Below are 25,034 nucleotides of genomic sequence, written 5' to 3'. Positions count from 1 at the left end.
CTATTTACTACTCCAAGGAGTCTCAAAGCAGCTTACCGTCACCTGCCTAGACACTCTGTGAAGTAGGTGAGGCTGAGAGAGGTCTGAGAGAACTGCTTTGTGAGAACAGCGCTAACAGGACTACGATTAGCCCAAAAATCACCCAGCTGGCTGCGTGTGGAGGAGCAGGAAATCAAACCCAGCTCTCCAAATTAGAAGCTGCCGCTCTAACACTATACCATGCTGGCTCTACCACTAAACCACGCCCCCTTCCTTGCAGGGGTGGCCTAACTGTAGCTCTCCAGATGTCCATGGACTACAACTCCCATGAGCCCCTGCCGGCACATGCCAGCAGGGGCTCATGGGAGTTGTAGTCCATGAACATCTGGAGAGCTGCAGTTTGGCACCCCTATTTTAAAGAGTTTTGGACTCCTGCCTGTCCTCAAGAAGCAACATGTTTTTCACAGCACCTGAACTCCTCTTGATGCTCTTCAATATTAACATCAACCTAGTTAAAAAAAGAAAAGACAAGCTACGCTACCTACAGAGGAGCTGTGCCCCTGAGACAGACCCACGGGCGGCCTTGCACATTCCAACAGCACTAATTAGTGGGTTTTCATAATTTAAGTTCCTCCGTTCTCAACGCATTGGGGGAGGGCAGTCGGCAACAATCGGAGCTTAAATTCTCATTTTAATTACTTTTGTTCATTAAAGTTATCCCGGAGCCCTGCGATGAACAACAAACAACCGGCAACGAACAGGCGCTTCCGACTTAAAAAAAAAAATCCCTTTTTGCAGAGAGCACAGAAAAAGCACGCATAATTTCCCAGTATAAAATATTCATTGCAGTTGAAGGATTTAGAATTGCTCTCCTTAATTTATAAGTCAAATGAGACACAGTTGCAAATGCAAATAGCCTCACGCTGCAATGAGGAGGACGTAGCGGCCTAAGAGAAGAGCATAGCTGACGTGTCACAGCAAACCTCGGTTTGCTGGCAGGTCAACAGACCCCACGGATCCAACACTGCTTCTGTATGAACCATTAGGGCAAATCATAGAATCATAGAGTTGGAAGGGGCCATACAGGCCATCTAGTCCAACCCCCTGCTCTACGCAGGATCAGCCCTAAGCATCCTAAAGCATCCAAGAAAAGTGTGTATCCAACCTTTGCTTGAAGACTGCCAGTGAGGGGGAGCTCACCACCTCCTTAGGCAGCCTATTCTACTGCTGAACTACTCCGACTGTGAAATTGTTTTTCCTGATATCTAGCCTATATCGTTGTATTTGTAGTTTAAACCCATTATTGCGTGTCCTCTCCTCTGCAGCCTTCTTGTGAATCGTCTCAGATTCTTGTGAGTAATTCTTGAGTGTCAGCAATATAAAATAGGTAAGAGTTTACCTTGTATGAATTATATTAATATGTGCATGATTTATGTTTAGAGCTAATACTTATACTTTGAATTTTAGGAGAAATATTGGAATATTGGAAATTTACAAGGATAATTTTGACAATTATAGGAGGTATGTTTTTTTTGGAACTTGAGTTTATTCACTTTTGTACTATGATGGAATTTTCACTGACTATTTTTACTACAAAATCAGAGTCCAATAGCACCTTTAAGACCAACAAAGATTACTGTAATTTTTTATAATTAGGAAACAACTAGTGATGAAAATTCAACATTGAAAACGTCACAAATCTAGAGTCTGTTTTGGTTGCTTCGTTAATTATTAAAATAGAGATAAGACACGTTTTGATGTTTAATATTTTATTGATGTGTATATGGATTTTGATAGCCTGGGATAGGTTCTTTTTTTCTGTTGGTATATTCATTCAGAACCGCCTGTAATTGAATATTTTTTGCGGCTGTTGCTCCCAATTCATTTGTTTCTTTCATTGCATTTTTATGCCGTTTCTAAATGGCACAGCATTGATATGTGAAGGGCACAAAAATAAGGTTACGAATCAGATTTATTTAATGGGGCCAAATTCAGCAGGAGGAGACAAAACGTGATTCAAAAGGCTTGCTAGTTTGATTCACAGAAAATTGTGGAAGGTGTGGGGCTGGGGAGCCTCTTGAAATGGCGGGGCTGTGAAATTTCACTGCATCCTTAGACTTTACGCCCCTGTCTCTGAAAAAGATCTAAGCAACAAATCTGTGCTTTCATCGAGATTGTAAGACATTCTCCTTTCCGCTAGTATTCAGTCGATGATCTCGATAGTGGAGGTAATTCCCAGGGCAGGCTTCTGAAAGGGTTTGTTCAATGAGATGTTTTACCAGGCTACTTTAATTGATAGGCCAACGTGTGATTTGTATTGATGGACCAACGTTTGAGACCCTCCCTGACTGTAAGGAAGGCTGGCGATAAATCATTTCAATCACCAAAATTAAAGTAATGGTCGACGCACAAAGGGAATCAAATCTAAACGTTGTGCAACATGTCAACGAATGCAGCTCTGCCGCAGGACTGAATGGCTGAGCTCTCTCTTGCTACGTTTTCTTCTCCTCCATGTAGATTAGGCACAGAAGGAAGCTCTCTTCTGCGAGCACCACGTTGATCTGGCCAAGACTATAGTCGCTGGGAGTCCCTGAGAAGGCCAGCAGCCCCGTCCCTAAAATTAGAGAAACGAGATACAGTGGAGACGGTGTGGAAGTAGCAGAGAAATGGTCATTTCCCACCTCTTTTAAAACAGACAGAACTGCTGTTTTTATTTCAACGGTGCCGTCATGATCTAATAGATTCAAATGGTCACAGGGGACCCTGCATCACGGTGGGTGGGTGTGGGGGAGGAAATTAGGATCGCAAGTGGCTTCCTGGTCTTTCTCTGATGCCTTACCACATCCTGCTAAGGTCAAAATGCCTCCCCAATCTGCAATGCATACAGTAATCCAGATTCCTTGGAGCGCTCAAACCCTGCTCCCCAGATGGCTTCCAGTGCACTGTGCCATTCTTGAAAGCAGGGAGCTGCCCTCTGCTTCTGTGTCACCCTCACTTCGCTAGATCCAGGCCCAGCACTTTCCCGTCTTGAAGGGTATGCAGTCCTCATTGAGACCTGTTAGCTTAAAAGAGCAAAGAAAGAAAACAACAACCCTGCGAGGCCTCTCTACCTTAGACTGTTATGACCTGGAATGTCAGCAGGTAAGCCTCCTTGCTGCAAGTGAATCCAGGCCTTCTGAATATCAGCCGTGAGAAGGCGAGAAGGATACAGGAGAAATACCTGGAGAAGAGAGCAGGGAGAAAGATTTGAATACATGGCCCAGTACAGCTGGTGGAGGATGGGGAGGGGGCTTACTGAGAGCAGGGAGTTTCAACTGACATTTCAGCCATGTGCCCAGATGACTTCCAAGGTGACCCAGAAGAGATATAGACATGTGGGAGCAATGCTCTGGTTTTGGGATTTAGCTTCTATCATAGGGATTTTGTCCAAAAAACAGACTGTTGTCACTTCTGTGTCACAGCAAAGTCATGTAGGCACATTGCTATAACGTCTGGTATTCCTTCCTGGTTGTTTTTTTCCTTTTTGCAGGATATACCCCTGCCAGCCAGCAGATCAGGGGTAGAAAAGTGAGCCTCAGAGTAGAGATTTGGCACCCCTAAAGCTAACATTAATGATCTTATACATTTGAGGAGTCCTTCACGGCTGGAAAATTTTAACACAAGAAGAGCCCTGCTCTATCAGACTAGTGGTCCATCTAGTCCAGCACCCCATCACACACACTGTTCCTCTGAAGGGCCAACAACAGGGCAGAGAGTACAAGGCCTTCATAAGAACATCAGTAGAGCCCTGCTGGGTCAGACCAGGGGTCCATCTAGTCCAGCATCCTGCCAACCAGCTCTTCCGAAGGGCCAACAATGGGGCAGAGAGGCAAAGGCCTACATAAGAACATCAGCCCTGCAGGATCAGACCAGGGGACCATCTAGTCCAGCATCCCATCTCACACAGTGGTCAACCAGTTGGCCAAAAGGAGGGCACAAAGGTTGAGACCTTCCTCTGATGATGCTTCCTGGCATTGATATTCAGAAACTGGTTGTGTGTGTGGAGGCTCCCTTTAGTAACCATGGCTAGTAGCCGCTGATGGACCTTTTCCAGTACGCATGTCACTGAAGCCTGGCTTCCTTTCCCACTGCTCCTACCACAGCTACAAAGCTGGCCCAATTTTGTCTGCAGAGCTTATTTTCCCATTGATCTCCTTCGTCTTGTTCACATATACAAAGTGTAACGATGACATTATTGTCTTTGTTATTTATATTGCCCCCATCAATATCGCTTTTGAGTAACATGAGAGGCCTGCAAGTTCCAATCAATAAGTGAAATTCAGTCTTTTCCCCCCTCCCCTCCAGCACTTCTTCTCAGCCCTCATTGCCCCTTTGGGAATGCCAAGTTGGCCAAAGAGGCTGTTACTGGCAGAATTCCTCTTCTTTGCAATTGTTAAAGGAGTAACAGCAGCCATGAGCCTAGAACTAATTCATCGCTGCATCCTCCTTGGCTCTTTGATTCATACTCCCCACCCCTCCTTGCCAACTTTCTGCCTGCCTCAGACTTTAGCCCCTCCTTTGTCCTTTCCATGGCTCTGCCTCCTATTTCTCCAGGTTCTGCTCGCCGGCCTTCTTCCTGCTCGGTGTCACCACACCTATTGACTGTACTCCCTTGATCTCTTGACAGTTCTGTCCCCTTGCCCGATTCCAAGGGCTTTGTTCACTGAGAAGTTGGAATGTTTGTAAATATCCAGCACCATCACACCCCTCAAGCCAATCAGTGTAAGAGGCATAAATGTGCTCAATGGCGTATTTATTTATTATTATTATATTTATATACCGCCCTCCCCAAGGGCTCAGGGTAGTTTACGGAAGGATACAATTAACACATGGTGACAGGCATCAGTAACAGCAATAATATTATAACAATAATAACTTAACAAGATCATAACACCATAAAATAGAAATTGTGAGAGCCTCAGCTCAACTCTTACTGGACCCTGTGGGCAACCGATTAGGGTGTGATGACTGGGGCTCTTAACCTGCAATGTACTGGGCCCCGTCAAGCCACCACAGGTAGTGGGAGCTGCTTCTAGGTTAAAAGTTGGAGTAGAAATTTAAATAAATAAGTATACAGACGGAGGGAAGGAAAAGTTAGGGTTGTGGCCCAAAGAACTGACAGACTAATTTTCAACAGCATTAAAATATATGGAAGGAAGGCTAACAAAGGGAGAGCCTAAGTAAAGACTTGCTATCGGGGAGCTCAGCTCCTAGCCCGTCTCTGCTTGTGACCTCCAAACCGAAAGAAGCTGCTCTTATTTGCTTGAAGAAGAAGAATCATAGAATCACAAAGTTGGAAGGGACCTCCTGGGTCATTTAGTCCAACCCCCTGCACTATGCATGACACTCCCAACCCTCTCGCTCATCCACTGTAACCTTCCCCCCCTTGAACCTTCACAGGATCACAGGAGAAGAAGAAGAAGAAGAAGAAGAAGAAGAAGAAGAAGAAGAAGAAGAAGGAGAAGAAGGAGAAGAAGAAGAAGGAGAAGAAGAAGAAGGTGCAAAGCCACAACATGCATCCACGCACCTCTCTAACCGCAGGGTAGTCGTCAGCCGCCATGAACGAATCCTTTAACAACAGAAGGATCGAGGTGCAGAAAGTCTGCATCACGTTGGCGTCCCAGTCCTGCATGAAGAGCTGGTCCCAGACCAATAGAACGGCAGGGAAGTTCAGAACACCGACAAACCCCTGCATCAAACAGCAGAGACAGCTAAATTTACTCCAGAGTCCCCAAGCCCCATCCCTTCTCTGAAGTAAAACTGGTCAACAGTCTTACAACCCTCTAAGAACTTGGTCTTTGAGCCAAACTATAGGAGACATTTGGCCACAAGTCATGAGTACAGGAGAATGTAAGAACGGCCCAGCTGACCAGAGGTCAGACCAAAGGTCCATCCATCCAGTCCAGCGTCCTGTCTCACACAGCGGCCAACCACTTCCCCAGGAGGGCCAACAACAGGACATAGTAGTTGCCCTGATGTTGCCTCCTGACACTACCATTCAGAGGTTTACTGCCCCTCAACGTGGAGGTTCCATTTAGTCACCATGACTAGTAGCCGCTGATGGGCCTCTCCTTCAGGAGTCTATCCAATCCCCTTTGAAAGCTATCAAAGCCTGTGGCCATCATGATGTCCTCGGGCAGAGAATTCCACATTTTAATCTCTTGCTGTATGAAGCACAATCTCCTTTTGTCTGTCTTGAACCCTCTTTCACCAGCTTAGCTGGGTACCCTGTGGGAACTTATTTCCCCGCTTTGCTAGGTGACTTTACCACTGCCAATGCACAGAGTCAGCAAAACTCCCCTAACATCTGCGAAAGCCAGAACAATACATCACGCAGAAATGCCACAGACTCTTCAATGGTGAACCTGTAAATATTTGGGGAGGGGTTTTCTGTGATGCAATAGCAGCTCTCTCACAGCCCTCAGTTTAGGAATCCCAGCTCTAGACTTTGCCTTGAGTATATTTTGTAATCGGTCAGAATTCCGAAGAGTAATCTGCCAGTCTGTGTACTGAAGCTGAAGAGTGCTGCTGTGGCTGTAGCTACAACATTGCCCCCTTGTGGCTTAAAACTGCTATAACCGATACCTTCCCAGCCCCAAGGACTAAAATTTAGCACTTCATGTAATTCAGCAAATATGTCTCAAACACAGGACTTTGCACACAGAAGGTTGCAGGTTCAAGCCCTGGTGCCTCCAGTTAAATATATACATATTTTATTTGTGTATCGCCCCATTCCTTTTAGCTCGGGGTGGTTAACAGCATTTCAAAACAAAACATGTATTTAACCGCTCCTGTGGAGTGGAATAAATAAAAGAGTAAGCCCTAAGGGGGAGGAGAAAGGGTGGGCTCTGTCCGGGATAAAAATTTGGAGGGCCCAATCAGGAGCCGTGAAGCAGCTCCTGATTGGGCCCTCCGAGTGTAACTTCAGGGCCAAGTGGCCAATGGGGAGCCACGCAAAGCCCGGCTCCCCATTGGCCGCTTGGCCCAACCTCACCTTGCCTGGCCGGGGACTCACTGCACACAAGGAGAGGCAGCCTTCCCCGACAGTGAGTCCCCCCCGCTTGCTTCCCCTCGCCCAGACACACACACACACACACACACACACACACACAACCCCCCTGCCCGCACCCCCCATTGCGCCGTCACTGCTTCCCCGCGCTCAGACACACACACACACACACACACTCACCAGCCAAACCCCCCTGGCCGCCCCCCCTGCGATCGCGCCGCCACCGCTTCCCCGCCCCTCCCCGACGCACGCATAAAAATCCCCTGGCTGCCCCCCATCGTGCCGCCCCCGCTTCCCCGCCCCCACAGACACGCACACACACACGCACACACACACACAGCCACCCACCCACCGCGCTCTCCCACCCCTTCCCCCACCCCACACATCCACGCCTCCTATTATTTGTCTCCCTGAGTTTGGAGGAGTTCCTTTGGGTGGATGTTTTCAGCAGGGAGGCCAACATCTCATGATGTTATAGCCTGGCGTCAACCATAGGCCTGCTGGAACAGCTCCGTTTTGCAGGCCCTCTGGAATTGTTTAAGATCCCGAAGGGCTCTGATCTTTTCAGGCAGTGTGTTTCCCCCAGGCTGGGGTAAGGCCAAGAAAGCCCTGGCCCTGGTTGAGACCAGTTTTATCTTTTGGGAGCTGGGGACCCTAAGCAGGTATTTATTGCCTGATCTTCGGACCCTAAGCAGATCTTTATTGCCTGATTCTGTGAAGGCTCAAGGGGGTGGCAATTTACACTGGATAAGCGATAGGGTTGTGAGTGTCCTGCATTGTGCAGGGGGTTGGACTAGATAACCCAGGAGGTCCCTTCCAACTCTATGATTCTATGATTCGTGTTTTGGGAGAGGAGGTGGTTCTGAAGATTCAAGGACCCCAGATGTTATAAACATTATGTTAGGCTTTCTCAACCAGGGTTTTGTGAAGCCCTGGGGTTTCTTGACTGCTCTGGGTTTCCCAAATGGTTGGGCATGAATTAATTTTATATATATTTTAAAATTTTGTTAAACATTTATCGGGTGATATGATCATATATGGTCATGTCGACCTGCCCCCCCCAAATGGCCAATGAGGGGCCTGGAGGGGGTGGGAAGGGGAGGGGCCTCAGTTGGGCGTGTCCACAGCTCTGCTTCCCCACCATATTCTGCACAATCACACCACTTCTGGGGTTTCTCAAAGCCTGAAGAATATTTCAGGATTTTTCGACAGTAAAAAAGTTGAGAAAGGCTCATTTAGGGCCTTGAATGTAAGGGTGAAAAACTTGAATCTGATTTGGTCTCCAATCTGGAGCCTGGGCAACTGGGAGAGCACAGACAGTAGATGATAGAAACGTTCTCTGCCTGGACCCATCCTGATGGATGGACAGTCTGATTCAGAGCAACTTCCTGGGTGTGTCAATCCTGGCTGTCTTGAACGGTGTTAGATAGGAAACAGCTTTCTCTGCATGAAATTCTGGAGAGCCTCTGCCAGTTTTGAGTGAGATGAGCCAGTGGTCTGCTTGGGGAATAAGGCAGCTTTCAACAGCTACCCTAACCAAACAGCAATGCCTTCAGTCGCGAAAAGAGACCAGCTGCCCAGTGATGTCTGTCACTACCTCCCGTAAACCAGGCCCTCTTTTTACCTCACCCATCCACTTCCGAAGGAAAAAACCTGGGTTGGCCTGCCACTCCTTGGCTCTGTTTGGCGTTGGCTGACCTCTCTTCTCAAATGGCAAGATCTGCTGAGCACTGGCTTCTTCCGGGAGTGTCGGATTCACCAAGAAATCCTAGCAAAGAAAGGGCAGACACCCTATTGTGAAAGGGCAAACTGGACTCAGTCTAGACCCGCGGCTTCTCTGGCTTTTTGAAAGAAGCAAGATCAGCCACATGGTAGAGACAGACAATGAGCCTCTTGTGGCGCAGAGTGGTAAGGCAGCCGTCTGACAGCTTTGCCCATGAGGCTGGGAGTTCAATCCCAGCAGCCGGCTCAAGGTTGACTCAGCCTTCCATCCTTCCGAGGTCGGTAAAATGAGTACCCAGCTTGCTGGGGGGTAAACGGTAATGACTGGGGAAGGCACTGGCAAACCACCCCGTATTGAGTCTGCCAAGAAAACGCTAGAGGGCGTCACCCCAGGGGTCAGACATGACCTGTTGCTTGCACAGGGGATACCTTTACCTTTAGAGACAGACAATGGCCAAAAGGGTCGCTGAGCCTGCTTCATCTGGCCCGTTTACACAATGCATTTTTGAACTGAGAAAGAAGAAAGACAACCTTGGGAACCCGCAAGGAATGATAGGAGATGGATTAACTAGGAAATCCTCTTCCCTCAAGCTTTCCCATTTCTCAGTTTCTCTCAGCTTTCTTGCCTCTTACAGCATCTCCGTCCTCATCAGACCTTTGGTTTCTTTTCTTTTAGCTAATTGACAAAGCCATATTTTATTTCATACAGGGAAAGGGGAGAAAAACCCCTATCTTGTTAGTGAGTGGCCATGAGAAGTTTTTTTACTTGTCTAATTTATATGAGTGATCAATATCTCTCATTCCCAACATGACCCCATGATTCGTGGATGCTTAAATCTGTAGATTCAGGCCATGTAGAGGGGGAAAAGCCATCTTTTTACAAACTTGTGGAAACTCCTAGGATTACAGGAAAATCCAAAAACTTAAAAAACAGAACAGGATTTAAATCCTTCCCCTCCCCACAGATATCAATTGCCTGCACTTGCATAGACAGCACCCCTCCACTGGGCCTGCTTCACCCATGCTGGGCAGGTGGCTGGAGCAGGGAAGGAAGAGGTGGAACCGTAGGAGCCACGGAGGTGCGCATGGAGGAGGAGCTGCCACCGCCCTCCCGGTTTCTGCATGAGCTGTGGAGGGGTGCCTATGGAAATGGGCAGGGGGTGTGATTGGATACATCTTGCCCCTGAGCTGGCAGGGCCTGCAGGGAGGACCAGCTGTTGTTCCACAAGGGGAATTCTCAGCAGCTATAACAGGTGGCGGTGGTGCTGGCCGGCAGACAGGGGAGGAGGGGCAGGTTCGTGGTGGCTCAGATAGGAGGCCTAGCGAGAGAGGAGTGGGAACCACCACCAGTGCCCTTTGAGCTGCAGAGAGGCAAGTGGGGAAAGGAAGGAGTAGCCCCACATGAGCCATGGAAGCAACAAGGATCCTGGCTTGCTGGTGGGGGAAGGGAACCTGGAAAGTGGGCAGTCTGAGGAGCAGAGGGAGGATGGGGTTCTCCCCCTGCTAGTCTCACAAGTTCCCCCTTGACCAGTTTCCAGTTAGAAATAAATATATCCATAGAACAAATCTTTGTTGGTCTTAGAGGTGCTACTAGATTTTTAAAAAGACCAGAGGCAGTGCAAGAAAGCTTACACGTATATTTCCTGTCACTGGGAGGGCTACCAGCAGTCCGGCCAGCCACCCTAAAGGCTCCTGTTGATGCCCAGATGGTCTGCTTGGTGTAGTGGTTAGGAGCGCTGACTTCTGATTTGGCGAGCCGGGTTTGATTCCCCGCTCCTCCTCCACATTGCATCCAGCTGGGTGACCTAGGGTTAGTCACAGTACTGATAGAGCTGTTCTAACCGAGCAGTAATGTCAGGACTCTCTCAGTCTCACCCACCTCACAGGGTGTCTATGGTGGGGAGAGGAAAGGGAAGGCGATTGGAAGCTGCTTTGAGACTCCTGGTAGAGAAAAGCGGCATATAAGAACCAACTCTTCTTCTTCTACAGTTGGACAGAGTTTTCAGAAATTTACTTTTGGATCAATGGTGATATTCCTTTTGAAAGAACTCCAGAGGTGACTGAAGAATGCGGCATCATCTCTCTCTAGAAAGCTCATCACGGAATCTGCCACAGCATAGATTTCTGCCCACTTTGGGAACAGGTTCTGGCTCAGGGACCACAGGTACATGGCTAATTCATAGGGATGTTCATCTAAAATCAAATTAAGAGACTTCCTGTTAATAACGTTAACAGGATTAAGAAATTGTAACCTAGTGAAAATCTGGAACAAAGTTAAGTATCAACATGGAATGTTACCCAATGCAGAAATGATATATATACATACTGCAGGCTTCCTCAACCAGGGTTGCATGAAACCCTGGGGTTTCTTGACAGCCCTGGAAGGGTTTCCTGAATGGTTGGGTTAATTAAGTTTTGAATGTTTTTTTTAATTGTTAAACTTTTATCGGGTGATATGACCCCACATAGAGCCTCTTGTGGCGCAGAGTGGTAAGGCAGCCATCTGAAAGCTTTGCCCATGAGGCTGGGAGTTCAATCCCAGCAGCCGGCTCAAGGTTGACTCAGCCTTCCATCCTTCCGAGGTCGGTAAAATGAGTACCCAGCTTGCTGGGGGGTAAATGGTAATGACTGGGGAAGGCACTGGCAAACCACCCCGGATTGAGTCTGCCATGAAAAAGCTCGGGGGCGTCACCCCAAGGGTCAGACATGACTCGGTGCGTGCACAGGGGATACCTTTATGACCCCACATGGTCATGTCGAACTCCCCTCCTCCAAAAATGGCCAATGACGGGCCTGGATGGGGTGGGAAGGGGAGCAGCCCTGGGTGGGCATGTGTAGCTTGTCTACAGCCTGGCTCAGTACAAGGCAGCTCCTGGGCTGGGGATATTGAGTGTGTCCTGTACAATGCCCCAGGAGATGCAATATTCATGTGTGGGATACCTTTGCTTTCTTTTTTGTCATCAAGTCACAGCTGGCTCATGGCAACTTCATAGTGTTTTGAAGGCAAGAGATGCTCAGGGGTAGTTTGCCCACCTCTAGTATTCCTTGGTAGTCTCCTACTCTACTGTTCATGACTTATTTGAATATATATCATACCACATAAGAAACCACATCAGGTACTTCTGATGATGTGCTGAACTTCTGATTATCCCTCAGTGGGGGACATGCCCCCAATAGGGTGAGAGCTATCCCCCACAGAGGACCAATCAGAGGCTCTTCTCCGACCCATCCTCCTCCTCTTCCTCCCCCTCCGCTGCTCTCCCTGGCCTCCTAGCTACCAGAAGACGGCAGGGAAGCCTGACCGGGCGCGGTGGAGGAGGATGAGGAAGTCCAACTGGGCACCCTTCACACCACCCAGTGTTCTTACCAACATCCTGGCCATCAAAAGAGGGTGGGAAAAGCCAATCGGACACACTCTGTGATGCCCATCCCGCTCTTGCTGACCTCCTGGATGCCAGGAGAGCTGGTGGTGGGCACAAGAGCCCCCAGGCCATTTTTAAAACGGGTTTTCCTTCTAGTGTGTAGGCATGTCAACAGTACATTCTGGCTGATTCAGAAGTGCTTGAAGGTCTCCCCTAAGGGAAGACACGAGGAGGAGAAGACAATGGTGATGTTTCGCTATAACTTATTTACCTGTTGGTGTTATTTCCTGAAATGCCATCTGCAGAGGAAACAACCAGTGGATGAGGTACGGTTCGTAGATCCTATTGAAGACGTACAAGACGTTTAAAGTTTTAGTGGACTCTATGATCATCTGTTCATTGGTAGCAAAATGACTCAGGCAGGGGGTCTTGCTGTATTTCTATCAGGAAGAAGTTGGGGAAACAGTTATGTTTTAGTACAGGGGTAGTCAAACTGCGGCCCTCCAGATGTCCATGGACTACAATTCCCAGGAGCCCCTGCCAGCGAATGCTGGCAGTGGCTCCTGGGAATTGTAGTCCATGGACATCTGGAGGGCCGCAGTTTGACTACCCCTGTTTTAGTACCTAGTTGTGAGAAGTGGCCATATGTGACAGGCCTGTCCTAAGCAGAGTTACCCCATTCCAACAATGCTGAAGCCAATAAGCCTCATTAGAAAAGTGTAACTCTTATTGCGACTGCACCAGGAAAGTACTTTACTACTCAAATTAATGCGAGTCAACACGATACCACATTAATACATCTCTACCTTGACAGCCGCGACAACATACTGAATTTTAACACCACCTTCCAAATTGGGCGAAAAAAGCAAACGGTCCTCAAAATCACTTTCCTGCTGTCCTTGTTGTCACCTCTCTGTATGCATAAATCATTTTTGCCACTAAAGAGGAAAGAGCCGCCTTGATTAAGGCTCCCACTTCTTTCAGCTAGAGAGGATTCTTCATTCTCACGGGCGACCAGCTTTTTTTTAATGAGCTAAACTGGCCCTGATGGAGCTCATAGCAATTACAGTAGGCTGATAGCAGTCAGGAAAACGGATTCTAAGGAGAACAAATGCCCGCCTAGTCCATGGTGTGGACCTGATCCGATCCCTCCCTCCAAGCCAGCTTGGTGTAGCGGTTAGGAGCGTGGACTTCTAATCTGGTGAACCGGCTTTGATTCCTGGCTCCTCCCCTACATGAAGCCATTTGGGTGACCTTGGGCTAGTCACAGCACTGATAAGGCTGTTCTAGCAGAGCATAGGATCAGGGCTCTTTCAGGCTCTGTTGTGGGGAGAGGAAAGGGAAGGCGATTGTAAGCCGCTTTGAGCCTCCTTCAAGTATAGAAAAGCAGCATAGAAGAACCAATTCTTTTTCAGTAATCTCAGGGCTCTCTCAGCCTCACCTGTCTCACAGGGTGTCTGTTGTGGGAAGAAGAAAGGTAAGGCGATTGAAAGCCGCTTTGAGCCTCCTTCGGGTATAGAAAAGCGGCATAGAAGCCATGGATCTTCCTACATTTAATAGGAATCACAGGACCCATTCATTCGCTTTGTCTTTTTACTATGAATCACATTAAATTTTAACAGTGCAATCAATTATATCTGCACCAAATGATGTATGAATAAAACAACAGTTCTCTGCCATCGTTTTTGTACGATACATGCACGTGTTGCAGCAGACTCCATCAAGGTATTCCGTCCCAGGTGGTGTGCCTCTTCTGCTATGTACCACGCTGGAGGCAGAATTTCTGCTGCCAGCCATGCGTTCTCCATTGTTGCCGTGTGGATGAGGCTAAGGTCCAGTTCAAATATGGCGGTTTTGAAAGCTCGGCATGTTCAGTATCAAATCTTTCTTCCTTTTAAGCAGGCATTAAACACTTCACGCCTTGTTTATTATAAAAACGGTGACGACAAATTAGTCTACCTTGCTTCTGTTGCGGGGTTTAAGAGAGGTTTTAAATAATTCTCAGCTTTGGGAATGAAAGAGCTGGTTTTGTCCTTCGACCTAAATGATCTGGGAACAACATTCTGAAATGATTCCCTCTTCGGAGCCGTCTGAATCGATTCGGAGCCAATGCAAGTCAATGACTTCCCTCGCCTTTCCCTGGGGCTGGGGGAGAGGAGGTGTAAGTTACACCCCTGAAACTTCTCGGGGAGCTCAGGGAGGGTCTTCCCTGACTCCCCTTCAAGTCTCAAGAAGATTGGACCAAGGGGTCCCATCCTAGGGGCTCCCAAAGAGGAGCTCCTGGATGTTCTTGGTGATCTGCTCCGTCTTCCGAATGACGTCCTCTGTGCTCGGCAGGCTGCCGCTGGCGTCGGGGTCCTTGCTCGTGGGGAGGGGCCCTTCCCCCTGCCAGAGGGCGCTGCGCTGCCGAGCCTTCCGGGAGGATCCCGTCTCATCCCCTATCTGCTCCTTTGAATAGAATGGAGGTTCGGAAATCTCTGGTTTTAACTTGATTTCCCATAGACTTCTATGGGAAAAGGTGTTTGGGAGCCCCTCGGATGGGACCCCCTGGTGCAATCTTCCTGAAACTCGCAGGGGACTCAGGCAAGACCCTCCCGGAGCTCCCCTGCATGTTTCAATAAGATTGCACCAAGGGGTCCCATCCGAGGGGCTCCCAAAGAGGGAATTGTGGGACCCTCTTTGAGAGCCGTGAAGAAAACACATTAATGAAAAGGCACACGCTTGATTTTTAAAAAGTACCCCCAATAAGGACACGAGTTCAGCTCACATGGTTGAACCAAAACATGAGGCAAGTAGCTTGCAAGGGACATGTATCTCCTGAGGCTCAGAAAGAAGTGCTGAAGATCACAGGGAACTCTTTTCAAATGCTAATTACTGAGACAAGGAAGCCAGTGGCTAATAGCAAAATTGGGTAGAGGTTAGCCAGGGGCAACAGCCGGTCCCTGCATGACCCCAGGCAGACTGCGGCTGCTGGACAAGACAACCGCTCCTGCGGTGGAGCCCAGAGCTTTTCTACAGTCTTCCAAACTCACCTCCACCACTGCATTTTCAATGAGGCCTGAAACGGGTGACCGAGTGGCAGTCCGCAGCTTCAGTTCTGCAGTCCGTCGTGCCACTGTACGCCCAAAGCTCGCTCTGGCTTCCCTCTCACTAGATCTGAGATGATTAACAACAACGATATGTTTTTAAAAACACGTGTGTGTGTTTAGAAGACGATTCAACCAATTCGTGGATGAAGGGCCCGCTGGTGCCTATTAGCCATGATGACTCAGTGGATCCGCCCTGTTCAGAGGCAGCAGGCCTGGGAATAACCACTTACTTGAAGGCAACAACAAGGAGAGACTTTGCCCTCTATGCCAGTTTGCTGGCCTTCTGGGGGCTCCCTGATGAAAGAAGATGTGGGACTAGGTGGACCACTGCCTATCTCGGGAGGGGTCTGCTTTTGGGTTATCATCCTAAAGCAAAAATGGCTACCAACCACCACAATGAAGAAGTCCAGCAACATTCTAGATACCAGACTGCCTGCATAGTGTGGCGGTTAAGAGCAGTGGCCTCTAATCTGGAGAACCCTGCTCCTCCTCCACATGCAGCCAGCTGGTTGTCCTAGTCACAGTTCTCAAAGCTCTCTCGGTCTCACCTACCTCACAGGGGGTCTGTTGTGGGGAGAGGAAGGGAATGCAATTGTCAGCTGCTTTGAGAGTCCTTCAGGAAGTGAAAAGCGTGGTATAAAAACCAACTCTTCTTCTATTACATGTAAGTTGCAGAGATTTCAAAAAGAAGAGCTAAGCATGGGTTCAAAAGGACTCTGAGTTGTGCCTCGAGATATTAATGATACTAGTTTTGACCTTTAAGCACCTGTATCAGGATGTCAACCAGTGTGGTGCCACAATGAAGGGCCTAACAGCCAATTATACTCATGAGCTGTACAGACAATAAGGAAAGATCTCGTCATACAAGATTTAATAAGCTTATAGAATCTACTGCCACAGGACGTGGTAAGGGAAGCTAGCTCTGATTACTTTAAAATGGAGCTGCATTAATAAAAGATCAGGAAGCATCCTCACGTTGGACAATGCGCTTTCAAAGCACTTGAGAAGTAGATTATCCTGTTCTGCACAGGAAAATCCAGCACAGTGTATTATACGACACGTGCGGAATGGGCCTACAACAGGCCACAATAGGTAAGTGGAAATTCCATTTTGGAAGCAGCGAATCTTGGAACGCTAGTTATGGGGAGATTTTGGGCTGCATCAAATGGAGTATGATGTCCAGATTACAAGAGGTGATGGTATCGCTTTACTCTGCTCTGGTTCAGCCTCACTTGGAGTCCTGTGTTCAGTTTTGGGCACCCCAGTTGAAGAGGGATGTAGACAAACTGGAGCATGTCCAGAGGAGGGCAATAAAGATGCTGAAGGGTTTGTATAGATAATGCGACCAAGACGTATGAGGAAAGATTGGGGGAGCTTGGTCTGTTTAGACTGGAGAGGAGACAACTGAGAGGGGATCTGATAACCATCTTCGAGGATGGAGCAGAGTTGTTCTCTCTTGCCCCGGAGGGATGGACCAGAACCGATGGGATAAAATTAATTAAAAAGGAATTCCGTCTAAACTTTCAGAAGAAGTTCCTGGCAGTTAGAGCGGTTCCTCAGTGGAACAAGCTTCCTTGGGAGGTGGTGGGTTCTCCATCTTTGGAGATTTTTAAACAGAGGCTGGATAGCCACCTGATGGAGAGGCTGATTCTGTGAAGGTTCAAGGGGGTGGCAGGTTACAGGGGATGAGTGATAGGGTTGAGTGTCCTGCATAGTGTAGAGGGTTGGACTAGATGACCAGGAGCTCCCTTCCAACTCTCTGATTCTATGAACCCTGGCCTATTTTTCCTACTCTGACTGACAGCAGATCCCCAAAGCCTCCGGCAGAGAAAACTCTTCCCCAGTGCTGGCGACCTCCTTTTAGCAAGAGGCACTAGGGATTAAAATTTGCAGCCCTGCACATAGAAGGCACTCATGCTGTTGTTACGGCAGATCCCTCCCTCGGAAGAGCAACCCCGCAGCCAAGCCCCTCGTGGTCCTTATCGATACTTACGCCAACGTTTTGCCCATGGGACTTCTAGAGCCTGCCCCCAGGAGCTTAATAATCCAAATGAATTCACGAAGCTGCTTGGGAAGCAGTTTTCCGCGGAGCCTTTGACACACCGTTGACAGGTTCTCCGATCGTCGAGCGATGATGGCACACAGCAAACCCCCGAGTAAGTCACTCTCTGGGCAACTGAGAACAGAAGGGTCCGTCACGGGTCTGATACGCCCATCTGTAAGAAACCCAAATATTGACAACGTGACTTCTAATTAGTAACAGAAAGCAAATATGTTGCCGGTTTAAAACAACAATAAAAAACATGGCAGCAACACTCCAAAGAATTACAAATATCTGAGACGGAACAATAATGTATATCAATCAAGCATGAAGACCTGAAGGACCCACATTAATTTCAGATGGGAACATCAAATACTGAAGTAAATCAATTCCTTTTTTAAAAAAAATATTCCTTTTATCATACCGGTGATCTGCTACCTAGGCATAGATCAGGACCGGTTTAGTTAGCTTCAGTGATGACAGCTTGGTCGATTTCCCACTCTCTTTTTTGTCTAAAGGTAAAGGTATCCCCTGTGCAAGCACCGGATCATGTCTGACCCTTGGGGTGATGCCCTCCAGCGTTTTCTTGGCAGACTCATTACCGTTTACCCCCCAGCAAGCTGGGTACTCATTTTACCGACCTCGGATGGAAGGAAGGCTGAGTCAATCTTGAGCCAGCTGCTGGGATTGAACTCCTAGCCTCATGGGCAAAGCTTTCAGACTGCATGTCTGCTGCCTTACCGCTCTGCGCCACAAAAGGCTCTTTTTTTTTCTTTGTCTAAGGTTTGCCAAACTTTGACAGCCGTCACTTTTCTCCTGTTCCCTGTGATGGTGTCTCCAGGAAGTTCCACATGCTGAGATTTTGTTGGTCTGAAGACCAAAGCAGAATGTGACTTTCTTCCTTGCCAAGTCCATCCATCCCCTAACCCAGGGATCCCTGGAGCTACACGGCCTTTCCGGATGGCTGCTGACATCACTGGATGTCCCTGGAGCCCCATTCCCCTGCTGCTCTACCGGCCGAGTCTCTTTCTCCACAATGAAATCGCTAAATGACTGAGTGATTGGCTGCCTCCCGCATCTTACTTCCACTCCCACTTCTCTGAAGGAGCAGGTCACCACTTCTGGAGTTCTCCCAAGGCCTGAAAAATATTTCAGGGATTCCTCCAAAGGCCAAAGATTGAAATAACCTGCCCTAACCTGAGTCTTATTCTGCACTGCCAGATGCTGGGAACTAAGACCCCAAATGCTGCAGGGGTCTGATTCAGATGGAAACTGCAGAGTGGATGGAGAAGGGGCTTCCACCTCCTCTGCTAGCACCATTTTTCTCACCTGGAGCTACCTGGGGTGGGGGGGGGGAGAAGCTAATGGCAAAATATAAACCAGGATACAAAGGACTCAGTGAATTTTTGGGAACTCTCGAGATGCATTGCTGGAAGACCTATCTCCCTTGTGCTATGCGGCTGATCGTTTTGGAAATTTGCAGAGAGTATGAAAAATACAGTTGGAAAGAGGTCAAAAATCGCATTGAAGAAGAAGAAGGTTGGTTCTTATATGCCTCTTTTCTCTACCCAAAGGAGTCTATCTTGGGCATGTCTGGATCTCAGGCATGCCTGGAGTGGATCTTTGTATCCCAGACAACGCTTAAAGTTTCCATCCATGAGGATCACATCCCCCCCCCCAAAAACAAAACAAAACAAAACAAATAAACAGGTCTTTGTGAGTGACTTTGATAACTTCCAGGTGACCTGTGCATTTCTGTGCCTGATTGCTATTTTCCTTCCTCACATTTTTGCACGATCTGCGTTCACCTATAAATGGAAGCATTTGGCTTCCAATTCAAAATACTTACAATATGCGGGAGCCATGCAGCCAAAGACAGGTCAATAAAACACTTGAAACAAGCAGGCAGGATTGCATGAGATTTGGAAAGTGATGCATATTCCACGGTAGATTAAACCTTGCTTATTATATGCTTGGGCAGCAGCGCTAGCTGCTCTTGCGTGCCCAATTGGCTTAGGCCTGAATGGGCCAATGGATGCAGCCCTTATCAGTTGGGGATGGGAAGGGAGAGATGCTCTTTGCTTTCAGCATTGTGCAAGGAAGTCCTTGTACCATAAAGTCGCAACCAATTTATGGTAACCCCACAGAGCTTTCAAGGCAAGTGAGAAGCCTTCCTCTGCAGAGTGTTCCTTGGTGGGCTCCCATCCAAGTACCGATCCTGCTTAGCTGCTAAGATCTGGCTACAGGAGACCATACCACATCCCCACAGCCTTGTGACCTGTGTAAAAATGCCTTTCTTCAAGAGCCAGTGTGGTGTAATGGTGAAAAAGCAGTGGCCTCCAATCTGGAGAACTGGGTTTGAATCCCTCCTTCACATGCAGCTAGCTGGGTGACCTTGGGATAGTCCCAGTCCCATCAGAGTTGTTCTCAAAGAGCAGTTTTCAAAGAGCACTATCAGCCCCACCTACCACACAGAGTGCCTGTTGTGGGGAGAGGAAGGGAAAGCGACTCTCAGCCGCTTTGAGACCCCTCTGGGCAGTGAAAACTGAGGTGCAAAAAACCAGACCTTCTTCTTCAGAATAATTCAGTTTTGCCTCATTTGCAGAAAGACAGGGGGACAGGAGGATTCTTGATCCCCTTAGGCAGGCTATTCCATATGTTGAGGCCCCCAAAGAGAATGGCCATGTATGGGAAGGTGTTGATCGTGCCCATTGGCAGGGCCCTCAGAAGGCCCTGCTCAGATGAACAGAACTGTCATGGCAGTGCAGAGGGTCAAAGATGGAGCTCCTGCAGATAGGAGGGTCCAAGGCCAGCAGGGTTTTGCACGCGATAGCTAATATCTTGAATATCACAATTTTTATCAGCTGACTCAGCTTAAAAAGAACTGGGGGGGGGGGGTGTCCTGCTTTTTACTACCCAAAGGAGTCTCAAAGTGGCTTACAACCAACTTCCGCCCCCCCCCCTCCACAACAGATATCCCGTGAGGTGGGTGAGGCTGAGAGAGCTCTGAGAGAACTGCGACAGGACCAAGGTCACCCAGTAAGACCTTATATGTCTCAAAGTGGCTTACCACCACCTTCTCTTCCCCTCCCCACAACAGACACCCTGTGAGGTAAGAGAGGCCGAGAAAGCTCTGAGAGAACTGTAAGCTCTGAGAGAACTGTGACAGGCCCAAGGTCACCCCACTGGCTGCATGTGGATGAGGGAATCAAACCCGGCTCTTCATATTAGAGGCTGCTTCTCTTAAATACGACACCAAGATGGCTGATTGACAGTGCATTTTTAGGTGTACCCCTAAAGTGTGATGGGACGGGCAGCCCCATAGGAAACCTTGACCAAAACTGAGCAAAAGAGTTTGGCACGAGTACAGATCTATATGAATCCTTTACTTAATGTATACCCAGCATTTCTTCCCATTGGGGACTCAAAGCAAGGGACATAATTCTCCATTTTATCCTCACAACAACCCTCAGAGGTAGGCTAGGCTGAGATTATGCGAGTGACCCAAGGTCAACCATGAGCTTCTATGGCAGAGTGAGAATATGAACCTGGAGCTCCTAGTCTGACACTCTAAAACAGGGGTAGTCAACCTGTGGTCCCCCAGATGTTCATGGGCTACAATTCCCATGAGCCCCTGCCAGCAAACACTGGCAGGGGCTCATGGGAATTGTAGCCCATGAACATCTGGAGGACCACAGGTTGCCTACCCCTGCTCTAAAACACAACACCACACTGAAGGAAATACCACTGACACAGAGAGTGATTCAAATGTGGAATTCAGGCATTCAGGCCACAGGCAGAAACAGCTTCAAAAGGAGATTAGCCAGATTCAAGGAGGATGTTGATCGATGGCTCCTAGTCCTGGTGACTAGATGGAACCTCCACATTCAAAGGCAGTGAGCCTCTGAATCCCAGAGCCGGGGGGCAATGTCAGCGGATGGTCACAGCCTCTGTGCTCTGGTGTCGGCTGGCCACTTATGCGAGACAAGGTGCTGGGCCAGGTGAACTACTGGCCCGATCCAGCAGAGCTCTTCTCATATTCTTCTGATTCCGATTATTCTCAGGACAACCAAGGCCGTATTAAAACAGAGAACTCCACCATCATGTAACCCAGACTTCACGTCAGCAGTTTCACGCTAATTTCTCTGCCAAGGAACTCTGGCACACCTGCAGCAGGATTTGCACACGCTGCAGCATGATGCTTCCTGAGGCAGAAGACTCAGAGCACCAGCAAAGGCCCTGTCAACCTGTGCAAACAGGGCGTGCCTCAGGATGGGCCCAATGCTTCCAACGCAGCTGAGCACTGCGGGAGAAATAGTTCCAGTGGATGAGCTGAGATTCAGGCGGATTGTTCAACATTCCTGGTCTTCCTATCAGGAAGAAGCTGAGAAGCTTCTAAGGAGGAACAGTTTCAAAACTAATTTTCTTTAGCAAGATTCAAGTGGGTGGCCGTGTTGGTCTGAAGCAGCACAACAAAACAAAATCAGAGTCCAGTAGTACCGTTAAGACCAACAAAGATTGGTTCAAGGCATGAGCTTTCGAGTGCAAGCACTCGAAAGCTCACGCCTTGAATCAATCTTTGTTGGTCTTAAAGGTGCCGCTGGACTCTGATTTTGTTTTGTTGTGTTTCTTTCGCAAGATAAGCCAAACCCAGAAGTGAGAATAAATCGTGCAAAATGAGGCAAACATGCTTAGATTTGTTTTGGGAGGGAGGGAGGAATAGTACTAGAAATGTGTTATAACACCCTCCAACAGATCCAGGAAAAAGAAGACAGCTCTAAACCAGGGATGAGGAAGGGCATGAGTGCGAGAAACACAATGAGCAGGCTGAAAACTTGGTAGAATTTTTAAAAAATGATAGAAGTCTAGAATGCCAGACAAGGCCCACTGGTCTAGCAGCAATGTGCATACTCTGCAAGTACCTTCTGCGTTTACTTGAGAAACTGGTGTTTTCCACAAGGCCAGACGGATGTCTTTACTTTCTATGGATTTCGGCCTCTTGCACACCGGGGAAGGCTGGATGGGGTTTCTTGCCAATGGCAGCCGGGATACTTGGAAGTAACTTTCACAATCTTGGGCATTTTTCTCCTGTGAAGGCAGAAGGTTCCATAATGAAGTGAATGGCAAATACAGTTTGGGAAAGGTGCTGAGAATTAACCCCCCTTTTTTTTATTCCATTCCTTTTCTCAGAAGCTCAGGGCAACACATCCACTGTCTCCTGGCTGAATCTCCCATGACCGAGGTCACCACAGGCAAAAAACAGGCTTAGCTCTTACCCCAATGGAGCCCTTGAAGGCACCCTATGAGTTCCTCTCATAGCGGTGAATAGGCCCAAAGAAGCAAGTAGTTGTGAGTCACTGCTTATGGGGAAGAATAAAGTCCATTCATGGTCATTATTTTAAACTATGGGCCAAGCCCATTGCGTTCAGGAACACAACAGGCGCTAGATTGGGGGTGGGGGTGGAAGAACTCTGCGGACTGCCTCTCCCCCCCCCCCCCAGGACCTGGAAAGGCTGCAGGCTGCTGTTAGGGAACTCACCAGCAGGGGCCGCTCTCATGCGGCAGGGATCTGCAGCCTCCAAGCCTCAGAGGGAAGTGGAAAGAGGAGGGGGTGGTCAGGGGCAGGGGACGGAAGGCGATTGGCTAGCCGCTGGACAAAAAGGCAAGCCGGTTGGAGGAGGAGGCACTCAGGGGCGGAACGGTCACCCTGAGTGGGTGTTCAGTGCTGAGTGGCACTTAAGCCATAAGGCAGATGGCCTTAAAAAGGGCTCAGACAAATTCACAGGTTCAGCAATAGCGATTAGCTGTGAGGACTCAAGGGAATTTCCAGTTACCCACTGAATGCTAGCAGGGGTTGGGGGCGACAAAAAGGGGAGGCCTTAAGCTTCATGCCCTGCTTGGAGGCCTCCTAGAGGCATATGACTGGCCAGGATGCTGGATGATAAACCGCCAGTCTGATCTGGGATGGCTACCCACAGGGAAAGCTGCAAAACAGACCTATCACCCCATCTCCCAGTGGCCTGGCCTTGCCCAAGAAGGATCTCACAGCCTATCATGTCCCTGGAACTCAAACCATCAAGATCAGCAAAACGGGCAAGCGAACTACCTTGTGGCGGACGTGGCAGGTGGCCAAAAGAAGCTCCGTCTCTGCTACAACCACGTTGTAGACGTCATTAAGGAAATGAACCATTTCGGGAGCCATCTTGGATGCTTTTCCATCTATTTTACGGACAGTGAAAGTTTGTTTTGTAACAGACGCACTCTTGCGCGAGATCAGATTGAGAGAATGTTTTCAAGGACGTTTGAGGAACGTTTCGAGAACTAGAAGGAGGTGCCTATTGGCTGGTGGCTACCGGCTGCCAGAGTTCAAAAGGCAACCCAACTGCATGAATGAGGGCTAGAGTCAAACCCTTCAGCAGTTCTGAATTTAGCCAATGAGGGCTTGGGTAAAAAGGAGGTCCCCTGTTTGCGGGGGGGGGCATGCTCTAAGAGCACGTATTTGTGGGGAGGGGGGAACTGCTTAAAGGAACGGCCCCGTAAGGACCCCTGCCTTCTTTCTTGAGCTCAGCTTGTATATTTGCAAATAAATGGGTTTCATGAAAGAAGAATTCCATAAACCTTGTCTCCTTCTAAGGAAAGCCGTCCTTTTGCAGCTGTCCCCGAATCTCCTGTTCCCCAGGGAAGTGGTGACAAATTTCCCACCCATAAATGCTCCCAAACGTCTCGCTGAACCTCTCCGAGAACGCGCGTGGGGACTTCTTGGTGTGTCAGGAATACAGAATTGATCCCCATTAAACTTTTCGGGAAGTGTTTTTCCCCCCAGCTTCCTTTCAAACCGTGATATTATTAACACGGAGCAAAACAGATGTCTTTTTCACATGCAAACTAATCTAAGGCAAAGCCCTGAAAAGGGAGAGGGGGGAGAGACTACATTAGCTTAATTTGGGGAATGGGATGGGGGGATGTCTCTCTAGCAGAACAATATTTTTTCCAGGTTTCCTACAATGCAGAGTCTATTAGGAAACAGCAGGACTTTTCCTGATTCGAAATGTAATTACCTCAATGCTCACGCAGAGATTCTTCCCCTTCCATTTTTCATCCCATTTGCCCATTTGTTTTTAATTAAACACAGAATAAAATCGTCATTTGGGGGGTGGGGGGGATCAACACCAGGAGGTCAGTGAGCATTGCAGGCCAGGCTTAAAAAATCCTGCTCAGCAAAGATGTTCACTTGCTGGCCCTGGGCAAGTCGCTAAGTGAAAAGAAGCAACCTGGAACTCAACTCTGTGCCATAGCGACAGGGGAGAGCACATCTAGCCAGACAGGAACACGAATGCACAACTAACTGCCTGCATCCAACAGTGGGGCGTCAGGGCAGAGAAGGTGGCGCCCGCCCACATGCCCCTGGAGGATGAGGAGTGCATACGCAGCTGCAGCTTGCATCCAGACAGGCCTAGAAAGCCCAGCTTCCAGAGAGGAAACAAACTCCTCTTCACACAGGTGCTTGCTCTTGGATGTCACAGCCAATTGAATGGAGGACGTGCAAATTAGGAACCCTTCCATCATCTGCCACATGAGCAAGCGAGGTGGGTCTGCGCCCATGTGGCCTGAAGTCAGGCTGCTCAACCGGGTGACCATTACAGCTGATGTGTTTGAATCGGACGTCTCCACTCACCAAGGCTGAGCTGACAGTGAATGTGTTCCGCTGTTTTCAAGCACTGGTCCCATAGCCAGGCCTTGGCATCTTCTTCCGGTTCGTTTTTTCCACTCGTGCCCGCAAGGGACTAGGGACA

At 48.5% G+C, this 25,034-nt stretch overlaps 1 protein-coding gene across 2 annotated transcripts in view; it reads right to left on the bottom strand.

Moving 5' to 3' along the window:
• Positions 1-1,761: 1,761 nt before the first annotated feature.
• LOC143824361 (uncharacterized) overlaps positions 1,762-25,034 on the bottom strand; it is a 30,656-nt gene continuing 7,383 nt past the window's right edge. Inside the window, exons 4-14 of one of the 2 annotated variants that reach the window (XM_077311562.1) lie at positions 24,917-25,025; positions 23,348-23,460; positions 22,164-22,329; positions 17,194-17,416; positions 15,144-15,267; positions 12,383-12,551; positions 10,764-10,942; positions 8,652-8,795; positions 5,546-5,707; positions 3,090-3,199; positions 1,762-2,593 (exon numbers count right to left, since the gene is read on the bottom strand). In XM_077311562.1, the coding sequence (XP_077167677.1) occupies positions 2,551-2,593; positions 3,090-3,199; positions 5,546-5,707; positions 8,652-8,795; positions 10,764-10,942; positions 12,383-12,551; positions 15,144-15,267; positions 17,194-17,416; positions 22,164-22,329; positions 23,348-23,460; positions 24,917-25,025 (1,542 nt within the window). In that variant the 3' untranslated portion in view covers positions 1,762-2,550. Of the gene's footprint in view, positions 2,594-3,089; positions 3,200-5,371; positions 5,708-8,651; positions 8,796-10,763; positions 10,943-12,382; positions 12,552-15,143; positions 15,268-17,193; positions 17,417-22,163; positions 22,330-23,347; positions 23,461-24,916; positions 25,026-25,034 lie in introns of those variants that run through there. The other variant, XM_077311561.1, reaches the window with a different exon arrangement.

This window comes from Paroedura picta, chromosome 15 (assembly GCF_049243985.1).
Source record: "Paroedura picta isolate Pp20150507F chromosome 15, Ppicta_v3.0, whole genome shotgun sequence".
Classification (NCBI taxonomy): Eukaryota; Metazoa; Chordata; class Lepidosauria; order Squamata; family Gekkonidae; genus Paroedura; species Paroedura picta.
The sequence above is the reverse complement of the archived record's forward strand: the minus strand, read 5'-3'. Positions and strand labels throughout refer to the sequence as shown.